Source organism: Rhinichthys klamathensis, unplaced genomic scaffold (assembly GCF_029890125.1).
Source record: "Rhinichthys klamathensis goyatoka isolate OS25496 unplaced genomic scaffold, OSU_Roscu_1.1 h1tg000161l_1, whole genome shotgun sequence".
Classification (NCBI taxonomy): Eukaryota; Metazoa; Chordata; class Actinopteri; order Cypriniformes; family Leuciscidae; genus Rhinichthys; species Rhinichthys klamathensis.
Window position 1 is genome coordinate 1,206,489 of NW_026606695.1, and position 23,644 is coordinate 1,230,132.

The following is a 23,644-nucleotide window of genomic DNA, read 5'->3' on the forward strand; positions in this document are numbered from 1 at the left end:
TAATTTCTCTACAGCCCGCGACATAACATCCACCAGCTCATCATATGCTGGGGAAATAAATTGTGAATCTCTTTCCCCCATGTGTGTGCTTTCACTCTCCAAACTCATCGCATCAACCTCCTCGGAGGAAGAGCAATAAAGTAATGGAGGGCTCTCTCCCCGGGCGGAAGAAACCGCAGAGCATGCTTCCGACACCGGGGGGAGAGCGTTGGATCTCTCGGGTAAGGAAGGAGAAAGAGCCCTCGGACCCGTCTCCAACCCCTCCGAAAGTTCCTTTTGCGATCCCCAGGAATGCAATCTCCGCGCTGCCTCAGCAGACGCGGGTCCTGATCCCTGCGGATCGCGAGCCTGCCCACTCTCTTTATCAAAGAGTGACAGGCGAGAGCGGAGCATGCGAAGCGGTAACATCTCACAATGCTGGCACTCAGCCCCCTCGAAGGCTGAGACCGCATGCTCCACTCCCAAACAAACGACACAAAGCTCGTGTGTGTCCCCACCCGTTAAATAACGCGGGCAGGGAGAAGCACACTGTTTGTACACTTGTTTAGTTTCCATCCTTTTCCGCAACAGACAACAGTAAAAAGACAGAGACAAAATGACACAGATCGCTTGCTGAGACACAGAAGCTAATGCCGCGTTTCACCGGGTGAGCCTTTATCCCTTCCTGGTCATGACGTCACCCGCCCGTGACGCTCATTCTTTCCATTGGACTAGTTGACATTGATGCTCAGACGCATGCACGCTGGGGGCGTTCCCAAAGCGTCAAGTGACGCATCGAGAGTTCCCTCGAAAGGGAACTAATTAAACTATCAATACATTTGATTAAAATATATAAACATTTGATTAAATAAAGAACTAACAAAAATAGATAGGTAATGCATCTATCTTTACAGTACTATAATGAGTAAAAAAACATATACGCCGTATTTTTGAAAGTTGTAAATAAAACAACAATCTTTCTACTTCAAAATGTTATGATCACAATAATGAGCTCATAGTTTCTGCCTAAAATTAATAAATGATGTTAGCTAACTGCATGATTTGTATTAGGCCTGTATTAGAACTGTACATTTCTGACATGGACATTATTTTGACTCAATTTATAAAAAAATTTTTTTGCTTTTATATATCGTACGCACTCCTGCTTCCTTCTGTAATTCTATAGAGTTCTAAGAGTTCATCTAGAAATTCTCCCTTTCTGTCATTTGTCTTTCTCCCATCTTTCCAGGATCGCGTGTGTCTTATTTGTTTAGCTGGCCCCAGGGATGTTTTCACGCTGCTAATAATACGTTTGACTCTCCGCGGCCCTCAGGCAAGGAGCTATTGAGTCAACCCAACACAGTGACAACAAGTCACACATTTACCACTCAAACGATTCCAGTCGCCCTGTACCTGTTTTATCTTGTTTACCTAGAGAGGAGGCTGATCCCAGATCAGTATAAAATGACAGCTTCTTCTCAGAGTAACAACTCCAAAGCCACACAAATGTTCACTCCCAATATATCAATTAAAGAAAGAGTGAACGAGAGTTTGCTGAGGTACATTCTAATCTTAGTGACTTAGATCTCAAATGGAAAGAGACTGGAGAGCGAGAGAGCCGGAAATGCGAAGTGTACTCGAAGAAGTCCCACAGGCACTAGGGAGGTTTTCATTTTTACATGGGGATTAGGATCGGTATCTTCTTCATTGCCATGGCGATGGCAGGGTCTGATAGCACCTCCCTTTGAAGCAGGCTGATGTGCGGAGCTGCTATCCTTCTATCTTTGGAGAAACTAAATCTCGCCCAGCTCGTAGATGGCTGTTTGAAAGGAACGAAGACAGGCGAGCAGTGGAGATGAGATTTTTTGGGGTCTTTATGGCCAGTGGAATTGTTGAAAGAAGCTCAAGCCGACTGAAGCCTCACTTACACCCAGAATCTCAATGATACGAGAGTTTCTTTGTTACTTGCCAGCCATGCAGTATATTTAGAAAGAGGGAAAAACCAACATTAATAGCATTTTGGTATAATCTTTTATTATACTGTATATATTGCCAAATGCAATTCAATATAAAAATTATAAAAAAACGTAATAAATGTTTCTAAATAGGTTGCCTAACTGCAACAATCATCTTAATATTATTTGGAGGACATAAAATCATTAAAAGAATGAAATTCTAGAAAAAAAAAAGTTATTAAATTTTGGAATACTGCATATATGTAGCTGAACAAAATGCAATATAAAAATAAAAAAATTATTTCTAAGAAAAATAAGTTTCTAAATAGGTCCTTTCATTGTAAAAAAAAAGTTTAAAAAAGACTTAAATATTCAAGTTGATTGTACTTAAAATTGTAAGTCATTGCAACTTAAATTACATTAAATTTAATTACATTAAATAGTTGAATCTTTCAACAAAAAAAGTTGAAAAAAATAAGTTGTTTTGGTGAGTTAGAGCAATGTAAACCCATATGTTGGCATAACTTATTGATCATATAGTTTTTTTTTTTTTTTTTTACAGTGTTGGAATATTCCCCTTCTGGCCAAACAGGTAGCCCCGCCCCCAAACTCATGCCATTGGTTGTGCTAGAAGTTAACACAAAAGGAGTGTTTACACTGTTAAGCCATTCAAACTTTAAATGGCTTACTTAGTTGTTTCTGAGCATTGAACTGGGAAAGGAGAACGTATCTTAAGATAGAAAAAAAAACACACTTCACCTTTAATTAATCCACACTGAGTGTGTGAAGTCTGTTGATTGTAGAAAGAGCCACTCTCTCATTACTGCTTATAGAAGGAATTGACCTTGTCCGTAAAAAGGAGGTTCTTCACCATAGCACTCAAATTATATTATTTTTTGTTATGTTCAATTTACCTCAGGGCCAAAGAGGAACTCACAGGATTTGTCTGGACAAGAGCCAAACTGATACATTTACATGTTCATTCATATTCACTTGTATGCAGAGTGACTGTTGAAAGCACCCTTTCATCTTGTTTTATTAATTTAATGTATTAATATTATTATTGTTTTACCATTTACTGCACTGGATTTTCTTCCTCATGCAGCTGTTTTCTTTACTTTTTGTTTATTTTGATAATTATTAACAAGGAAAGTATACTTAGCATAAAATAAATGTATTTCAAATACATTTTAGTATATTTATTTTTCACCAGGGCTTTGAGTTTGTTTGTTATGAATATATGCACATTTTTTCAAAAAAAGCAATTGTGTAGTACTGGGACTAGCTATTTGTGCTGATTCACTTAAAGGCTGTTTATATCTGAGCATGAGCGTGAATTTGTGTGTATTATGTTGTAACATCAGTAGTTTGATCACTTCTTCACCACCCCTGTATGTAATGACCATCACAGTGTGAACACCAGGCTAATCTCACATGGCCCTGGGCTCTTTCTTTCTCTTTCTTTCTCTCTCTGCTTCTGTTTGTTCAAACATTAGAGGATAATTACTTCTCTGGAATAATTGTTTTCTTAATCGCAGCTATCATAATTGTCTTCTGGACCTGGGCTGAGACTCATAAATGGCCCGTTCTATCTAAACAGGGGAGTCAGTCTGTTGATGAAGGACACCGCAATGACAACATGTGTGCGTATGTATGTGTGTATGTTTGAGGGTGACACGGTAGGGATGTTTTGAGTAATGTGTCCACAGCCCCCGGAAATGGAGTTTTGCTTTTCTGCCACATTGACATTGATTTATTCATGATAAACGCCTTATTTTGCTCCAGTCCACTGAAAGGTTGCACAGGAAATGAAGTAAATGAAAAAAAAAAAAAGGTAAAGGAAATAAAACAGGTTAGAAAAACGTGAAACATGCGTGGGGGTTTGTAACTATAGGGGACAGTACTGGCCCCAGAAATTAGTTACATTAGCCTTTTTAGTTGCACGAGTGCTGGAAATCTGTCAGTCACATGATATCACAGCAATTCATACTTTGCATGTGACGTCACAAGTACTGGCTGGCGGGCAAGAACGTCGTTCTCCAGCAACGAAACCCAGTAAACTAATCAAGGATCTTGCCAGGACGTCGCCAGTTTTACTATACAAAAGTTGGTGTTTTGAGGTTTGTGATATCTATGGTTTTCAATGAGAACCAGAGATGACCCAACAGTAGAGCTAGATATTATTTACGGAGGAATTATTACTGCTCGATTATCTTAAAAAACCTTGTCTGCTTTACACAATTTAGCTACCTTGGAGTTAATCCTATTTCTAGTCCATAGTTATGCAGCTAGCTCGCTAACAGACTTGATACCTACTAAAAGACCCATAAGACCTGGAACTACAGGACTCTACATTGAAAATACCCGTTTGTTGCCCGCCAGGTATCCAAGGTAGTCACGTGACTGCAAAGTATGAATAGCAAAAACCAACCCGATCTCACGGCAATTCGTACGAATTTTACGAGGTAGCTAATTCTTACGAATTCATACGACTGGGTTTAGACAAATTGTACGAATTCATACGAGGTCGAATTTGTACGAATTAGCAACCTTTTCCTCATTCGTACGAATTCATACGAATTGGTCATGAGATAGCGTTGGCAAAACCACAATGATCCAATCAATTCCTGGGGACACAATCAAGTCCCACCCTACATTTTTTTCTTGTTCAAAACTCCGATATACATCTCAATGGGTAAGAAAAACTATTGCAACTTCCGTTTCATGACGACTTTAGATTTGACAAAGCATTATTTTGAGAAAATGATTCTTAAAGGGATAGTTAATCTTTTATGCTAAGCCTCCTCTCGCTCACTCTTTTCTCACCATTTCGGTTCTCTGTCTCATGTGATTTTTTTTACAGAAGCCAGGGCACAAAACGTGTTTGTTTGTTTAGCAGCATGAGAATAAAAGAACAATACAAGAACACACAACAGAAGAGAAATATGTGCAGTCGAGATTTGAAACCCAAATGAGCTTATTTGGAAAGTCATCTTGTTAATGACATACATTTACTGCTCGTTTGAGCTCTCTAAAGAATGAAAAAATAAACATTTAAGGAAAATCAACATGAGTAGTGGGTATATGAAACATTACATGATGAGAATAGTTTGATACATCTTAATCTGACTGTTTATGGATGATGACATGTCTTAATATTGCGACTAATTATATACTATTGAAACTAAACTGACAGTCATAAGTGCTGTTCAGACAATATTAGATTAGTTTTATAAACAACATTTGAGTTGCAGTATTAACTGGATGCGTATGATTCAAACAGGATTGTGATCTCTTAAGATTTTACTAAGATAGCATCATGAAAACCCATTAAAATAAACATATGTTTTAGTTTAATGCTCACCAAGACTGCATTTATTTGATAAAAATACAGTAAAAACTGTAATATTATTAACTATTATTAGAATTTAAAATAACTGTTTATAATTGTATATATTTTAAAATGTATTTTTTTCCTTTGATGGCAAAGCTGAATTTTATGCATTTCTCCATTCTTCAGTGTCCCATGATCCTTCAGAAATCATTATAATGTGTTGATGCTCAAGAAACATTTTCTTATAACAGTTGAAGACATTTGTGCTGCCTAAAATGTACATTTAAGGATACATCCATTGAAAGTTCTATAGAATAGCATTTATTTGAAATAGAAATCTTTAAGGTGACAATATTACGTTATGTGCAGTCAGTGATCGACTCTTCTTATGAATTGAATTTTATTTTTATGAACACCCCTGCAGCAATAAATGGTAATTTAAAGTAGGCCTATTCAACAAAGGTCAAAATAAATGAGCATAAGTTTAGTAAAAATGTAATATTCACAATTGCAGACATTTCTATCCAGATGGGAATTGATTTCCCAAAAGACACCAGACTTAACCGAAAAACTGTTGGTAATTTGCTTCGTAATTTTGAGAACAACATTGAGACATGATTAAAACTACAAAGAACGTCTGTAAAACAGATTTCCTCAAGCTATGAAGAGGCCTATAAATGTTGCTCTCTTCAATTAAATCCTTGTTTCTTTTCACTATATATATATATATATATATATATATATATATATTTCTCTTCAATAACACTCTGTGGTCGTCCATGATATCTCTCTGTCTTTCTGCTCACATTTCCGCTCCCCAGGTTAAATATTTTCTCTGTACGGCACATTTTTCACAATCCCTAAAACGCCAAAAGATGTATCACTCTAATGCATTATTTGCCATCTTGACAGCTTCACTGTTTGCAGATGTATTTAATAGACTAGTGCTTATGATGTAGATAATGCGGCCTGCCAGGGAACAGCACTCGGTGCTTTGTTAGAGCAGTCATGTGTCAATCATAATCCAGCTGAGGTGTGAACACATACTCTGTTTTGTCATTTCTCTACTCAGTCTGTGTGGAATTTTTTATTACGCTGCCAGATATTTGCTCAGGAAAGACGGCGGGAAACCACATGGTCCGAGTTACAATATCCTATCCGCCCTCAGGTTGTTTACAGCCTGCACTTTCGCTGACTCTAAGGCCTCTGTCACCCCTGACTACCTTAGCCATGGCGATTACGCCTGTCGCTTAGTGACATTAGTGGGTCAGTTGTCAGATTGACTGCTTGTAGTCACAGTGAGTCCTGCACGCTTTTTGTAGCGCAGTGTCATTGGCCGATGATTGACGGATGCGGGGACACACAAGAAGGGTGAAGATAGTGTCCTTTGAGCTGAAGGAGATCGTCTGAAATTGTTTGTAACGTGATCACGTAAGACAAAGCCAGACTGTCTGTGAGTTAGACACGGGTGCTTGTTTGTTTGTGTGTGCGTTTCAAAGTTGAAATGGAGTTCAACTTTCCTACATTATCGTGTTAGGAAAGGCACCTGAAAGCATTTTTGTAAGTTTGACAGATACCTGAGACAGTAATCCATTTCTGCTGGCGATGATAATGGATTTGCCCCCGATGAGGTTAGATATTCGGCACCAGAACAGGAAACTGCATATCCATTTCACTCTTTATTGGGGACGAGATTATAAAAAAAAAAAAAAACATGATATGGAGAAAAACACATTTTGAATTTAAAGGCAAAACTAAAAGCACACAATGCATCCAAAATCCATTATTTGGGTAGCGTCATGAATTGAGAGAAAATGTGCCGGTGTGAAATGTCTGTGGTGTTTATTTATCATTAAAATCTAAATATAAACATGAGAGGAGCATGTTTTGGGATCTGGAGTGTGAAGCAGCACCCTGGAGGGATTGTTCCTTCTCATGAAACGAGGGTCAGAGGTCGGCTAAGCCTTTGAAGCCGTCACATCATCCCTTCGGAATATGTTCTGGCTTAATCCGCCGCTTAAAGAGCAATTAAAAGTTTAGCTAGGATTTTAAGAAAAGAGCATAGAGAAATGTTTTGAGGTTCCCATCTGTCTGTGCTTTTTTTCCTTCATCTTTTCAGTACTCGTCAGGAATGTTAATGCGAGTTCTGAAATGTTAATGAGGGACGTAAAGGTAGAGTATAGCAAGGTTGTTTTAACTGGAAGATCTATTGAAAAAAAACATGTTTTTCACTTATCCAACCCATCCTTTCTCCAAAATGAGGACAATAATAGGGATAGCATGACTTTTGGGAACAACATAAAAAAGTTTTATAGAGTTTATAGGATACCACAATCATAAAACCAGGAATAAGATGTACCTGAGGAGGCTTAAAGATACTGAGGCAGCACTGAGCCTCAATTTTCGACTAGAACAAGAGCAGAAATTTAATATTTAAACAGATGCTCGCTGCAACCGTGCTTTCATTGCGAATATATAAGAGAAAAATTCAAGGATCAAGAGAACTTCTGATGAGCGGGCTCTTTGCTCCACATATAAATGCTGCCTTCTTGATTAAGAATGTATGAACGCTGATAAACAAGGGTGGATAATTTCACTACAGTGACTAACATCCTCAGTGTTTTGTTTGGCAAAGGCACGAACATCTGGAACACTTGGCATGCAGAAAGGCGAAGTTGGCCTGAGTGGAAATGGACTGGAACGGCAAGAAGTGATGCATCACTATTCCGTTGCCGAGAGTGTGAGGTGGAGTGGATGACAAGGAAAAATGGATAGATGAATGAATGAATGAGATATCCATGCCTCAGTGCCTTCGAAAAGGATTACATTCAAAGGCAGCCAACTGACGTACACCAAGATGTACTCCGAAGGTTTTATCTGAAGAACTTCAACAGCATTCTTTTACAAAGATTTTTTTTTCTTTTCCTTGCCGTCTGAAGTGTTGCTCAGTTGAGCTTGAGGCTTGTCCATGAAGAGGGCAGTTGATGGGTTAAATGTGATTAAAGAGCCCTTCGTTTAAAGCTGTAGACATGTGGACTGCAATCAAAGGAGGGCCTCAAAAGTGGCTTAATGGTTTAATGTTTGCAGTGACTCAGTTTGAGTATGTTCAGGGGTCCCTTAGAGTAAGACCGGTCGACTGAAACACAACAGTCTTGGGTAAGATATCAAAAGTGCACTCAGTCGAGGAAAGTGGTCCGGTGGTAAGATCTGGCCTAGAAGTTTTCAGTGCCTGCAGTGAGGTGTGTTGATATATGCCTTGCCAGAGAGACCTCAGACCTGGCGAAACTCCAGCAGGTCTCAGGAGGTCTAGAGCCCATCTGGAGGTCCTCATAGGCAGGAAGGCTGAAGAGAAATGAAGCTTGACCAGGGCCAGTCATCCCTTAAGACAAAGCAGACACCTGAGCCTCCCAAAGCTCCAGGATAAACAAAACTCCCTGACCTCCTCACCAGGGGCTCTGTTAGTATTTTAAACCCAGAGACACATTCCTTTCTTAATGTGTTGCGCTCGCTTTTAGACTTGAGATGTTTAGTGCACAAGATAATGTGCACAACTTTTTTTTTTTTTTTTATCTTATCAAGATTTTGAAATATCCTGAAAATTCAGAATGTCAGTTATAAGCCGTACAAGGACAAGAGTTTGTACATTGATTAATAATCTGCAACTGGAACGAGTCTGTTTTTAAAAAAAATTATTTATGTAATGCAACGTCATTTTAAATAATTTATGATTCAAAATTTAAAAAGTAGTAACCTACGATTGTTAAGGTTATAAGTTAACAATATTAACAAATAAGTTATTATTTCTACCAGATCTAAAAATAAAAAAAAGTGTAAAAATAGTATTTTCTTCGTATGGTCGCATCTAAATTAAATGATTTTATTAAATTAAAAATATTTTACAGCCACATCAAACATATTAGGTTACAACAACAAAACTAAGTAAGGAGTAGAAATAGCTCCTTGAGGCAAAAAAAGCAAGTTGCCAGTTTTTACAGATTAATTGCTTTTTAATAACTTTGACAGTTCACACATTTGACTATTGCAAATACATAACTGACTTTACTGGGAAAGTTTACATGGGTGTGGGAAATCAAGTGCATGGAAAATATGTTTTAACAGGTATATATCTTTTGGGATCAGTAAGAAGAGATCTATAGCTTAGTCATGAACATGAACTTTTTCCCAAAGCTAATGTTCCAGCTTGTTTTTCTAATAACCCTTACAAAATGTATATTTAATTTTATAACATTTGTTCTGGTTCATCTGATTGTGTTATTTCAGAACAAAGATGAAATACGTTTGATCTCGTTCACTAAGCATGGGTGCACACACATGTGTGTGTGGAATCTGTGTACAAACGTTTTCACGAACAAACCATGAATCACCAAAAACTTTTTTACTACAATTTATTCTAAATTTAAAAATGTAAAAACAACTGAAAGAAATGTAGGACCAACTGAAACCACACGGACGCAAAAAGCACTTACTCTGTATGTTACATAACATTAAATTTAGGGCTGTCAAATGATTAATCGTGATTAATCACACCCAAAATAAAAGTTTTTTTTACATAATATATGTGGGTGCACTGTGTATAATTATTTTATATATATAAATACACACACATGCTTGTATATATTTAAGAAATATTTTCATGTATATACTGTATATAGATTTATATATAATTTATATTATATATAAATATAAATATTTTATATATAAATAATATTTTTTTCTTAAATATACATGCATGTGTGTGTATTTATATATATATAAAAAATAATTATACACAGTGCACCCACATATATTATGTAAAAAAAACTTTTATTTTGGATGTGATTAATCGTGATTAATCATTTGACAGCCCTAATTAAATTATATTATATTATATATATATATATATATATATATATTATATTATATTATATTATATTATATTATAAATAAATAATGCCATTTATTGTCATCTTAAATATACTTCATCATATACAGTGAACGACTATGAAAAGCTCTTTATGTGCATGCACACCTGGCAAATCAGAGGTCTGGGTCCGTATAAAAGGTGTTTAATGTGCTTGAATTGCATGGTTTTGAGATTGACACTTGGCATTGCTGGAGGATCTGGTGAGAGCAGCATATGTTTGACGAAAGTGTGTATGTACGTGTTGTGAATATTTTGGCGGATATTTTTCGTGAGAAGTCATAATACAACCACTCAATTGTTAGTGAATAAGACCCATTGTTCATCCTATCAAAACTCCAGAATGCTTATCTCTCACATTTGGCTTGAAATTTGGTAACCACATTATAAGAATTTGATCCTGAAGCTCATTCTAGAGCTGATTTATGAGTTATTTTGACCTATAGTAGCGTTACCCTTGGGCTGTTTTGTACAGTGGCAGCTTGATCAGATAGCAGTCTGTTGTTCACCCTCAGGGTGCTTATGAAAATTTGAACAGAAGTTAATTACAGGTTCTATCACGAGGCCATCACGTCTAGACACCAATGACTGAATAGAGTTTACCTACACTGACCACCCAAGTTGCATTTTCGTCCTGTCTGCCGTTCTATCTCATCCAGCGTTTTTTTTTTTCTTCCTTCATTTCATCTTCTCCTTTCCTATCTTGTCTGCTTGATTGCAGAAAGACACAGGCAGCTTTAGAATTTGTGTTTTTGGCTATAACCACGGCTTTCCATGGTTCATGGATATAGGTCACGTCACTACCCACATACACCCAAGAAACTCAAACAGACACACACTTTCTACTAAGATACTACGGAACAGTTTGGAAGAGATAGAAAATGAGCTTGTTTACAGAATAGAGTTACTTTTGAAATGAATGCAAATCCACTGGGTATTCTGCTGGGTTTATTAAAATAGTATTTCCACCTACGCTGATGAAAACCCCTTAAAATTACAGGTAGTGTTGTTGCATTGTATTTAAATAGCACTTCATTTTCCTTCTCTACAGTCAATATTTAGCATGCATTGCCTCAGATTTCCCTCTACATTTATCATATCCATTTATCACATTTATCATAATCAATTATCATACACAATATATATGCGCGTGTGTGTGTGGGGGGGGGGGGGGACCTTATCAGAGGGTCTTACATACTTTCAACCTACATGGGATGACTAATGCCAGAAAAGGATGAACAGACATTCATGTATATGTGTATGATTTAATTAAATTTGTCCTTCATAAAGCAGCTTCCACAGTAAGGAAGCCCAGCCAATCAATGCCCAATCAATAAACCAATTCATCTATCTTTGCATGGGCAACCACTTTCCCATCTCGCCATTCTTCTTGCATGACATTCATTGACTCTTATATTTGAAAATCACATTTGCACCAAGCATAATGCCACACTCCACCAATTTATCTAAAGTTCAGTTCATTTTGTGGGTAATTTAAGCCTTAACTCTTCAGCGTAGGACTTTGATTGCTGTCACACTTAGCTGCAGAGGCAGCCATTTCATTTTGGAGGTAGAGAGAGAGAGAATGGGGCTTTGATACATAAACATGATTTTGATCCGTTATTTCAGCGCAGTAGTGAGACCCCCTGTGGGCTTCTATTTAATTATGCAACAAATGTTTGACTATCCAAAGTGAAATTTTTAGCCCATGAATATTTATTTCAATTCATTTGTTGAATGTTGATTGTAATTACATGGAAACATGATTTATTGCCAAGATTTCTACATTAGCCAGATAAATGAGGGAGACAGATAAATAAATTAATTAATGCAGCAGAAGAACGAATGCCAAGTGTGTGGAAACGGTTTCCTTAATGTTATCAGAATATTGTAGGAATTGGTATCTGTGTGGTGACCGCAAGTTTTTGTCCGTGGTGACTGGTCATCAGTGAATGACAAACAGTCATTTTGGAGATATCTAGTTCAAGGGCATGTTAGAGAAAGATGAATGACACATGGATATGTGCATATGTATAGCCTTATAAATGCATAGACAATGAACCACCATTTGTGTTTGTGTGTGTGTGTAAGCGAGCATGTCCACTCCTTTACATTTAAAGACAGGCCCTACTAACCTGACAGAATACAAATGCCAAGATTATGGCAACGTGTCAAATTAAAGGGACAATTTGGAGTAATGATGAGTGTTAGGCCACTCAGTCTGAAAGGCAGCGAGTTGGAAAGAAAAAGAGGAGTGAATGATGGTGCTCCGTCTTGTTTAATATTCCTGAAAGAAAATGTGCAGTGACAGGAAGTGGGGAAGCGGGGAGAAGGCCAGAGGCAAACACTTAGAATCGCTGCTGCTTTGTTAGTGTCTATTTAATGCATCAGCCGAACTTTTCGCTGCAGAGATTAGACAAAAAAAAAAAAGGTTATTGGTTGTTTGGCTGCTGTTTATATTTATTTAGAGCAGGGGTCTTCATTCTTTTTCAGACTAAGATATTCTTGGACAGAGCAAGGATCCCCGTTACATATTTTATAAAACTGAGGCCATTTTATAAATGGTGCCAAACTGTTGTTTGGCACCATTGACTTCCATAGTAGAAAAAAAAAAAAAAAAAAATACTATGGAAGTCAGTGGTGCCCCACAACTGTTTGGTTCCAATCGTCCTTCAAAATATATTCCTTTGTGTTCAGCAGAAGAAAGAAACTCATACAGGTTTGAAACAACTTGAGGGTGAGTAAATGATGACAAAATTTTCATTTTTTGGGTGGAGTATCCCTTTAAAGGGATAGTTCACCCAAGAATAAAAATTCTGTAATTAATTACTCACCCGGTTGTCTTTCCAAACCCTTAAGATTTCCATTCATCTTCGGAACACAAATTAAGGTATTTTTAAAGAAATCTGATACCTTTCTGTCCCTCCGTTGACAGCTATGCAACTACCACTTTGATGCTTCAAAACGTTCATAAAGAGATTGTAAAACTAATCCATGTGAATTGAACGGTTTAGTCCACATTTTCTGAAGAGACTCGATCGCTTTATATGATGAACAGATTGATTTTAGGCTTTTTTTTACGTATAAATATTCATCAACTCACACATTAATTGTGGTAAACGGAAGCTCAAGCATGTTCACTTGACGTGCGAGAACCAATGAGGTGATATGGAGCACGTACTATATGAGCTTGCTCAAGAACCAATGAGGTTTGTTCTTGTGCATCAAGCAGGTTCGGTGTAGCTTCTGTTTATGTTCACTGTTCAATGGTTATTTGTGAATAAAAGCCTAAATAAATCTGTTCATCATATAAAGCAATCAAGTCTCTGTTTCCTGTCTTAGTCACTATTTCACTGGTTTTCTAACTGATGAATTGTGTTGAATTATGTTTCAACTCACAGCACACAAAGACTAAACAGCAGCAATGATCAGCATAGGATAAATTGAATAAGTAATAGGCTGAAGAGTGAGATAGAAAGAAAGAATGACGGGAGGGTGGAGGGATCACTTCTCCTCCATTGTCTTCTCCTCTTTTTTTCCCTCTGCTTTCACTTACCCCGACAGGAAGAGTCAATGGTTTCATTACAAGGCTCCAATGCTAGTTAAATTAGCAAAATTTAATTTCAAACTTTCGGCTCTCTCTCGCTCGTGCTCTCATTTTCTCTCGCTCTTCCCGCCACTCATTTAGCTCAGAGACCATATGTATCCCTTATCTCAGTGTATTGAAGGACAAAAAGTCCTCATATTGTTTAACCCAGCTTCCCTCTACTAGAGCAGTTAAATCAGGATAAAAAATTCATTTTCCTGATTAAAAAGTTCTAAAGGGTTTCAGTATCCCACTGTTTTGCTTTGATAACAGCAGAAAACAAGTACAAAAATAGAGAGTTCATCACTTAATTTCATGAATATCTAGTTCACTTTAATGAAATGAACTATGATCCATTTATAGTTTAATTTGTCTCCCTACTCTCTTTTACGCTGCATCTCAGCACAAACCAAAATAATTTGTCTCCCTTCCTGGCCCACCGTCAGTCATCTCCTTCGATCATGCTGTCTTTTGTGCCATTCCTCAATTGAGACAACCCAAGAGGAAGAGGAAATGAAAATCAAAGGTCCAGAGCGCAGAGCACAAATTCACACGAGCCTCTGTGTTCCAGTTTATTACTCCTATGTGCATCCTTTCACCTATTTGTTCTTTAGTTACTTTGAAAAATGTGTGTGTGTGTGTGTGTGTGTGTGGATCCATGCGATTGTTTATTAGCCTGTAGCCATGTGTTCCATTCTATCTCCCATCGGGACCATACTTGCTTGTCTTGTCCTGTTTTTTGCTATAAAGTAAACCACACAAGGAGACTTTGATGTCCTTCAGACCTCCGCCGCTATATTTAAACCACATTGCCAAGTGTGGCATCTGTACTTACTCCTGTGGGCATTGAACTTACTATCCTAACATTTTTTTGTTTATGTGAGAATCCATTAAACAAGTGCTGTGCAGCTCATTAGTATTGTTTTGTTTATTTTTTAGCTTCCCTTGCTGAACACTGCTTTCAAGCTTCATATATTAACTACTTAGAGAGAAAGAGTACAATTAATCCAGTTGATGTTTGTGTCGTTTTGTAGAATGTAGCGCAGTGCGCTAATCCAACTAGTGCTACAGCAAAAGTACTTTAACTGAGAATGATTCCCCCTCCCCTCCAAAAAAAAAAAAAAAAAATCTACCCATCAACCTATCTTCTTCGACCTCTTCAGTCCAGTGACTCCCAGCAATCTCTTCTCTTGTAGCCGTTTCGCCGAGTGACCTTCTCGGTGGTGAGCCAGCCCCAGGACCCGCACCAGGGCTCGCTGCAGAGCTGCTACGACAGTGGCCTGGAGGAGTCGGAGACGCCCAGCAGCAAGAGCTCGTCCGGCCCCAGACTAGGTGCCCTCCCTCTACCCGAAGACGCCTATGAGAGGACTACGCCCGATGGCAGTGTCGGTGAGGCAGAGCATATGGAAAATGGTAGGGGCAAACACAAAAAAAAGATAAGTCAGAGTTAAGTTAAACAGCTAAATAAGAAGAGACATACTCATCAGTTAACAAGATAGGGAAATTCCCACAAAAGGCCACACACTCACACACCGCTACGCTGACACTACAGTTTTACAGATCCTTGCATATACGGACATATGAATAGAAAGGACTGGATAGGCGTTGTCTTGCACGCTAAGTGTGATTGTAGTCTTTATTGTGACTGGATCAACATCTCAGTAGCATTCTTGTTGATTTATATATATATGCCATTCGTTTTTATTTATTTTGCTGGTTATTCCAGTAAGAGCTAAAGGTTGTTTAACGTAGTATAGTCTAAAATATAGGCAACTGACTGTTTTTTCTTGTAGCATCAGATGAGGTCAAAATTGCTTCATTGGAGACGTAGCTCATCGTATAAACATAAATTCACAAGAGGTTTGCTTGTGTACCAGATAATAGGATAAAAATGCATCCTTTTCTTTGCTTTTACTGTGCTTTGGCGAGTTACAAAAACATTTGATTTCCAGAAACCACTTTCGCTTGAGTAATTTTGGCCATTTTTCAGTAATCACTGTCAATTCGATATGCCACTGTGCCTATCACGCTCTTTATATTGTCGGAGTTTAACAGGTGAAAGGGCTTGAACAGTAAGAGCATGTATCTTGTTTCATTGCGGCTGAGTTACCTATCCTCTATTGAAGCTCTCTGTGGTCAACAGTTACCTCCATTGTTGATGACCAGCCAACCAATGTTGGGTCTCTATCAATGGAGCCACTGTTGGGGTGGTATTCGGTAGCAGTTGTCGAACATTAAGGGCTGTCTTGTCTACATTTGATACTTTATCAGCAACAGGTGTGTATTGTGTGAGCTCAGCGTGCCATTTTCTGTGGAATGTCTGTTCTGCTTGCTCATCGGAGTACATGTTAGTAGAGCAGGAGCGAGTGTTTCTCTTAGAGTTAAGTTATCAGGTCCTGATATTTTGCTTTGCGTATTGTGTTACCTCATTGAGACCAGTCATATGACACTAAAACATCATGGTTTGTAAAAAAGTCAACGGTAAAAACACCTCACAAATGGAGGCTAGACTGGGAAAATTAAATAAAAAAAAAAAATAAAAAAAAAGGTTTTTAACTTTATCACTGGGAGAATATTGGCCTAAATGTAGATTAAAGGGGGAAGCTATTTTAGCCCACTTGCTGCATATGATCTAACGCCTTTTGCATTTAGACAACTCTCTGCAAAATTAGCCTCATTTAAAGTCTGGCTTTAATTCAGACTAAGCTAAAAGTAATTGGTCACTAGGAGATCAATGGAAGGCTGATTAGATCAAAACTGTGAATTTGGCCATCAGTCAGACCCTCTCTCAGAGAGAAAATTAAGGAAATGTATGCTGATGGGTATCGAAAAGCTGTTAATTCTCATTTGTGACATACGTAGCTTATATTTTATTTGATCAAAAGACTGTCTCATTCTATTGTTAACGCCGTGATTGCAAGCACACACATTGTTTTAGATGTTTTATTGGTTATTATCTAATGATCCATTCCTCTTCTCACCCAGCTCACTGTCGGTCTCTCCCATTTTCATTCTCTCTTGCCACTTCATGTCTCTCCCTTTTCCCTTCTCTTCCTGTTCCATTCTATCTTTCTTGTAAGATCTTTCAAGGGCAGATACAAACAAACAGATGAATCACTTTCTGATAAATAAAAAAAGATTCCTCACCCTGTGCTCCCAATCTTTAAGAGAATCAGTGTGTGTGTGTGTGTGTGTGTGTGTGTGTGTGTGTGTGTGTGAGAGAGAGAGAGAGAGAGAGAGAGAGCTGGGGGGTTTAGAGAGGGAGAGATATGGAGAAAATAGAAAAGTCAGGAAACTATGTTCGGCTTAGAAGCAGAAGTGAACATTAGTACAATAGCTTATGCATTCAATGCAGTTAGAAGTTGACGGTGGAAATTTTCAAAGCTGATGTGCTCAGCTGAGCTCATGCATTATCAAACATCACACTCGGAAACTACTATACACTCAAAAACAGCCGGTCACACTTGCGACCCAGCAAAGTCGCAGTCAATGTCTCTTTCATGACAGAGATGTCCTAACGTTTGTGTGTGTGTGTGTGTGTGTGTGTGTGTGTGTGTGTGTTTGGGATCTATAATTGGCTTAGGCATGCTGTGGGTTAGTTCCGCTTTGACAGTCTTTTGGGTAGGTGTTAGGTTCGTTTAAGGCTTTTAATGCTCTCTCAGGGGACTTAGACAACATCCAAACTCACTCTTGTGTGATCACACCTCTTGAGTATGATTTAGAAATATTTACCTTTCAATTCTCTTTAAAAATATATATAAAAAAATACAAAAATAGTATGCTAAAAATACATACGTGGGTCATGTCATGTATTTTCTTTTGAGAAATGACTTTAATCTAAGGAGATATAATGTGATGTAATAGTTTAGATGAATACACTTAGTTAATATTATTACCCATCCCTAATCTTAATATGTATTTGCATATAGGCATTTTTAAATACCATGTTCATGATCAAATTTATATTTAGTAAGGAAGTTGTCCTTTGGCAGATGTTTTTATCCATCCCAGGATATACATTTGCCTAAATTCATTAGGGTGATGGAAACCTGAATTACACACACAAACACATGGGGCCCTATTTTAACGATCTGAAACGCAAGTGTCAAAGCGCAAAACGCAAGTAACTTTGTGGGCGGATCCCGGCGCTGTTGCTATTTTCCCGGCGGGATAAATGCCTCTTGCGCCAGGCGCAAATCTAAAAGGGGTTGGTCTGACGTAGCTTCATTATTCATAGGTGTGGTTTGGGCGTAACATGAAATAAACCAATCAGAGCGTCATCTCACATTCCCTTTAAGAGCAGGCGCGCTTGTTCTAAAGCGGATTCCTATTATAACGGCGGATTTGCCAGGCGCGCGCCAGGAGCGGTTCACAGCCGAGGAGAGCAACGTTCTCGTCAGGGCCGTAAAACACAGAGAAGTGACATTGGGGATGGAGAAACCCACCCAAATTAAGGCGTATAATTTGGGTAAATGTGTAAGCTACATGTATGCTTTTATAATAAATTGTCTATCTATCTATCTATCTATCTATCTATCTATCTATCTATCTATCTATCTATCTATCTATCTATCTATCTATCTATCTATCTATCTATCTATCTATCTATCGTAATAATGTATGATTTGCAAAAATGAAAACTGCTGCTTAGATGAGAGAATCAAAGTGTATGCGTGTTGTGCACACTCTACATTGATTATGGTCAAGCATGCGCCCTTAAAATAGCATAATGAACAACGCGCCACTGACTTTAGACTACTTTTTTTCTGGTCAGTGGCGCAATTGTTTTATAGAACAGCAAAATAGCATGAGGGAAAGTTTGCGCCGGAACACGCCTCCTCTTTGCGCTGAACCGCCCCGGGGAGCGCAAGCGTATTTCTTAGTTAACCGACGTGCGTCTGTGAAGGGAAAAGTCCGCTTTGCGCGGGTGCAAAATAGGAATGATACATGCGTCAGTGTACAAAGTAATTTGCGTCGGGTGCAAGATAGGGCCCATGATCTAATTAAATTAAATAGATCGCATTTAAGTTCATAGTCAAAACCATTCGTTTTATAAAGAATATGCATCTTCTAGGGGTTTATGATATGCTCATATGTGTTCTGGGAAAGAAAACAACTTTTTAAAACGACGTTATTAAATTAAAAATGTTTTTAAAACTAAAACAAGTTATTTATCACCTAAAACGTCTTTTATTTTGCTTGCTTGGAAAAAAGAAAAGAAGTTAAGGACTTATTTTAGCTTAGATGAAGCACTGAGAGCTATGCTTAAAATGAAGGCTGTCTTGCTCCGTCTGTAGCACAACAAGACGGCAAAGAATGCTGCAGGTTTTTCCATGTTGAAAGGGTAACATTCTCAGTGTCCTTCTCATGGAAAGCACTTAATTAAGTCAGTTAAATGGCAGTCATTGCCCCTCACAGTACTGCTTCCCTAATGCTGTATTACAGCTCTGATAACCTGGAGTCAATTAAAATATGGACGGGAGATCATACAGACACACACACACACACACACCCCTGCAGTTAACAGATGGGCATAGTGCCATCACTTGAAAGAAGGAATCAGTGAAGGTCTGTAATTGTGGTCATTATGCTTGTGAAGGATGTGTGTGATTGGGATCCTGGTGAGGTTTTTGTTGTGAGTGTGTTTGTTTGTTTTGGGATTAAGGTCATGGCAGGAACTGGGCGTCCCCCTAATGAAGATGCCCTGCTGTGAAGATGGGTTTTCCAAAACACACTCTCTCTCTCTAGCTCTTTTTCAATCTCTCTCTCTCTCTCTCTCTCTCTCTCTCTCTCTCTCTCTCTCTCTCTCTCTCTCTCTCTCTCTCTCTCTCTCTCTCTCTCTCTCTCTCTCTCTCTCTCTCTCTCTCTCTCTCTCTCTCTCTCTCTCTCTCTCTCTCTCTCTCTCTCTCTCTCTCTCTCTCTCTCTCTCTCTCTCTCTCTCTCTCTCTCATGAACAAACAAATGTCGAGGCAGCACAAGATCCACAAATATAGCGTATCGACAGTAAATAGCGATTAGATATTTCCTTCTTTAATGTGCAGATGAATGTACCTGAGAGAGAGAGAGAGAGAAAGAGAGCGAGAGAGAGAGAGAGACTGATTGACTCGCAGGAAAAATCACGCTCTTCGACTTGCTCGTTGTCAATCGATGATCTTCCAGTCAATACATTTGCTCTACTCCTCGCTACTTATCTCTTCCTTCTTGCTCTCTTCGCTCCCCTGTGCTGGACCATGGGACTTCAATGGTTTGTCTGCTTTCCGACATCATCATTTAATGTTATTATCTTACTCTGTAGTTTCCTTATGCCAGACAGACAAACAGATAGACAGACAATGTTGTATTTCCCTTTAAAACAGTGGAGCTCCATTCAAGCATTTGCCAGTGATAAAGATAGCCTTCGTCTAGGGGAACACTGTGCAGAAATCTCTGACCACCGTTTGAACCCTGGAGACGTCTGTCTCTGGAGTGTGCTTGTTAGGATTTAAGTGTTTCTGTAATCTTATCATGACTGCAGACAGCTACTGGGTGTATAATGTGTCTCAAAGCAAGAAAAATGATCTAGCTGAATATTATCAAGAGCTGGTCTTAGATCAGTAGAGCCCAATATTAGCACAATTGGAAAAATGGGAACTGAAATATGAATCGATACAAATGTGGTGTGTTCCAGATATAGATAAAGCAAATTGTATAGGATTAGTTTGATATATATATACTTTTTAGTTCTGTAGTTTTTGTCTCAGAAAAGTCAATACAAATAGGACCCAATACATTGTGTTGTGTTTTAGGCTTAATGTAAATGTCTAAGGATAATGTATGTATGTATGTATGTATGTATGTATATAGATGTGTATATATATATACTGTATATAGGATAATGTCCTAACATTACCAGTAATTTACATAGAAAAGGGACGATGGGTAATTTTGTCATCAGAAAGAGGAAGCCCCAACTATTTGCAGCAACTTAATAGATACCGAACAAACTCGCTTGTAAAAAAATAATTTGATAACTGTAGAATTTACTTGTACTTCTCAGGTTTGTCTTACCAACTTGGCCATTAGCAAATAAACAGATACATAAATAAATAATGCTTGCACACACTTCATTAGAGAAGCCGAATACAGTGGGCCAGATGGCAATGGCAGTCGCTTTTAATTAAAGCTATTCATATTTCAAGAGCTCGGTAGAGCCTCAATCCAATAAACCTCATTTTTTATTTCACCAGAACTCAAGCGAGGCCGATAATTGTAGGGAGAGAGAGATCACTACAGCAATGACAAGCATCACAGGCCACCTTTACTGGCATTTGCATTCATTAGAAAGTTTGTGTGTAACCTTTGCTAAATTGTTGTTTGGACTTTGCGGCTTTGGTTAGTTTGGGACACTGAGAGCGGGTGGGTGTGTTGTACAAATGTCAGGTCGGCATGCCTGAGACTCAAGGTCATTTGTTATAGTCACACAGCACTAAAAAGAGTTAAAAGAGATCTTCTTTATCAGAAAATTGGAATCAGGTTTAGGATTATAGGCAGGTTGCTAAAGTTGTAAGGTAGACGTGTTTTGCGGTTCATCTTATTTGCTAAAATATACACTTGTGTATTCTGTCTTACTGAAAAACAGTCACAGAACATTACACAGGATTATTAACACCCAAAGCACAAATACTAAGTTGTGTTCCGACCATTATTCAAACATTCCTGTCTCAGATTCCTTCCACAAACAGGAAATGTGCAATTGGTTGCATTGTAGATACTCGTCTCTTTATTTGTGAGCATAAAAACAGGTCTTTCCAGTTAGTTAGTGGTTTGAATTGTGCAACCATGCAATATTTTACTTCACTAAGCAATTCATCTTCCAGTCACTTTTGGATGAGACTGTGAGGACGTTTAGCGCTAGGAGGTGAAAACGTGTGGATTTTCTTAATCAGTATGAAACAAAAATAAGCTTGCCGCACTGGCGTGTGTGAACTTCAGGCTTTGGGAGTTCAGTGAAGTGGCAAGTATTGTTCAGGCAGAGTGCAATACTAAAGTCTGCACTAAACAAGCAGTATTTCACTTGCATTTCCTGCCAAGTGTTTGTGCGTCACATGGCTTTTGTGAGCAGGTGGACCCTTCCCGAACACAAAAAAACAATTTAGAAGCTTTGCAATTATACAGGCATTCTTGATGTCTACAACTGAGCTGCCCTCTAAGGTAAAAAATAAAATTCTGGCTGGCTTTGGCGTCTGAATTGTGGCTGCTTTGTTCCAACAGCCAAATCATCCACAATGCTGCACCTCAGGAATGTGTCTCTCATTATCTCAAATAATCCTAATTTATAGTTCAAAGGGTGAGAGGGAGTTTAACAACAGAGTTAAGAGGGTGTTTAACTAAATTATGAGGGAATAATGTTCAAGAACGTAATGTTTTTGTCAACAACGTGTCTGCTAATTTAGTTTGCTTGATTAAAGGGGTTGAATAGTACTATTATTTCGATTTTGCTCTTTGGATAAGCCAATTAGTTTTATGTTTCAGTAAAGCTATTCATCAGTGGACGGAGACGTATTAGTTATGTTATGCGTTATATTTGCGGTATATTTAATTGACAGTGCTAACCTTTGGCATTTGCAGCAGTTAGTTTCTTACCTTTTGATGTCCTGTTGTCGCAGCCAATCGTTCCAAGAATTCCCAAAGTACTCTGACTGGATATAACCCAGGGGAATAATGAGTCAGACTTTTGCTGAGTTTGTTGAAAGACTCCCAAGCTCCAAGGCTTGACAAGCCTTGGAATACATATTCAGTATTGCAAGCCTTATTAAAAAGAATCGCACAATAGCCTCAAAACATAGAAGCTTTAGTGTTTTATCTGTACTGCAGCCAAAATGTAGAGAACCATATATACCCCGTTTTTAAAATTATGCAACTCTTTCATGTCAAAAAAGTACTTTTAACCTATACAGAGCTGTGTGGAGAATAGTTTGAATATTTGTTTGAATTAAAATGTGAAGTATTTTACTGGAAAAAAGCATGAGGGTAACGTTGGAAAAACATTTCACTTACTCTCTCTGGTCAAATGCATTTTATTTACTGCTATTTTTAAGTTCTCGGAACATTAGGATAATTGTTGAAGGCTATTTCTTTGAGTGCTCTTATTAAAATCCAAGGCAGGCATTAGCGGAGATGGCCACAAGACCTTTCAAATAAATGAGACGCTCACCATCACTTTGTGGCAAGACTTTGAAGTACCTGCAATCACATCAGGTATCGGATCAGCTTAATTACCGAGCTGGAAATTAAGCATGATAAAGCGAGAATGGAGGAAGAGAGAGAGAGAAGGAGATAAGAGAGAGAGAAGAGATTGAAGGGGGTGGGTGAAAAGTCAAAGAATCTGTATCTTAACTCTGATTATCATTAACGATCTAATTGCCTGCTAGCCATGTCACATGACTGCTGTTTACACCAATCAGACAACACCACCCATCTATGCTTAGCTCAATATGATGGATCGCTTTATGGTGAAGAGAGATTAACAGCAGCCGTGAAGGTACTTTCACTCTCTGCTTCTGTAGCCCCCTAATATTTCCTTCTCTCGCTGCTAAATGTGATCCATTCTGAAAGGTTTTCCAGCGGTCCCTTTGGCATTGGCCTAGTATAAATCTGCCCCTGTTTTGAGATGTATGAGTAGCCTACCACACTACAGCGAGAGCTTGAGGCGCAAGAGGAGGAAGATGCATCCCTCCAGCACAAGCAGTAAAGCCACTGAGGCCTGTGGCAGTCTTTTCTTCTCTTCTTCCTTCCTTTCACTTGTCCTCCTCCGCTTTGTGTCCTATTAAACAAGAAACAGGCTTGTGTTTTGCCCACAGAGAGAATGAATGTAGGTGAGGCAGAATGAG

The 23,644-nt window shown here is 38.3% G+C and overlaps 1 protein-coding gene across 1 annotated transcript in view; it reads left to right on the top strand.

The window, feature by feature from the left end:
* pcdh7b (protocadherin 7b) overlaps positions 1-23,644 on the top strand; it is a 139,114-nt gene that overhangs the window by 58,628 nt on the left and 56,842 nt on the right. The window contains 2 exon segments of the mRNA XM_056258922.1: positions 14,972-15,118; positions 15,120-15,188. Coding sequence (XP_056114897.1) covers positions 14,972-15,118; positions 15,120-15,188 — 216 coding nt within the window.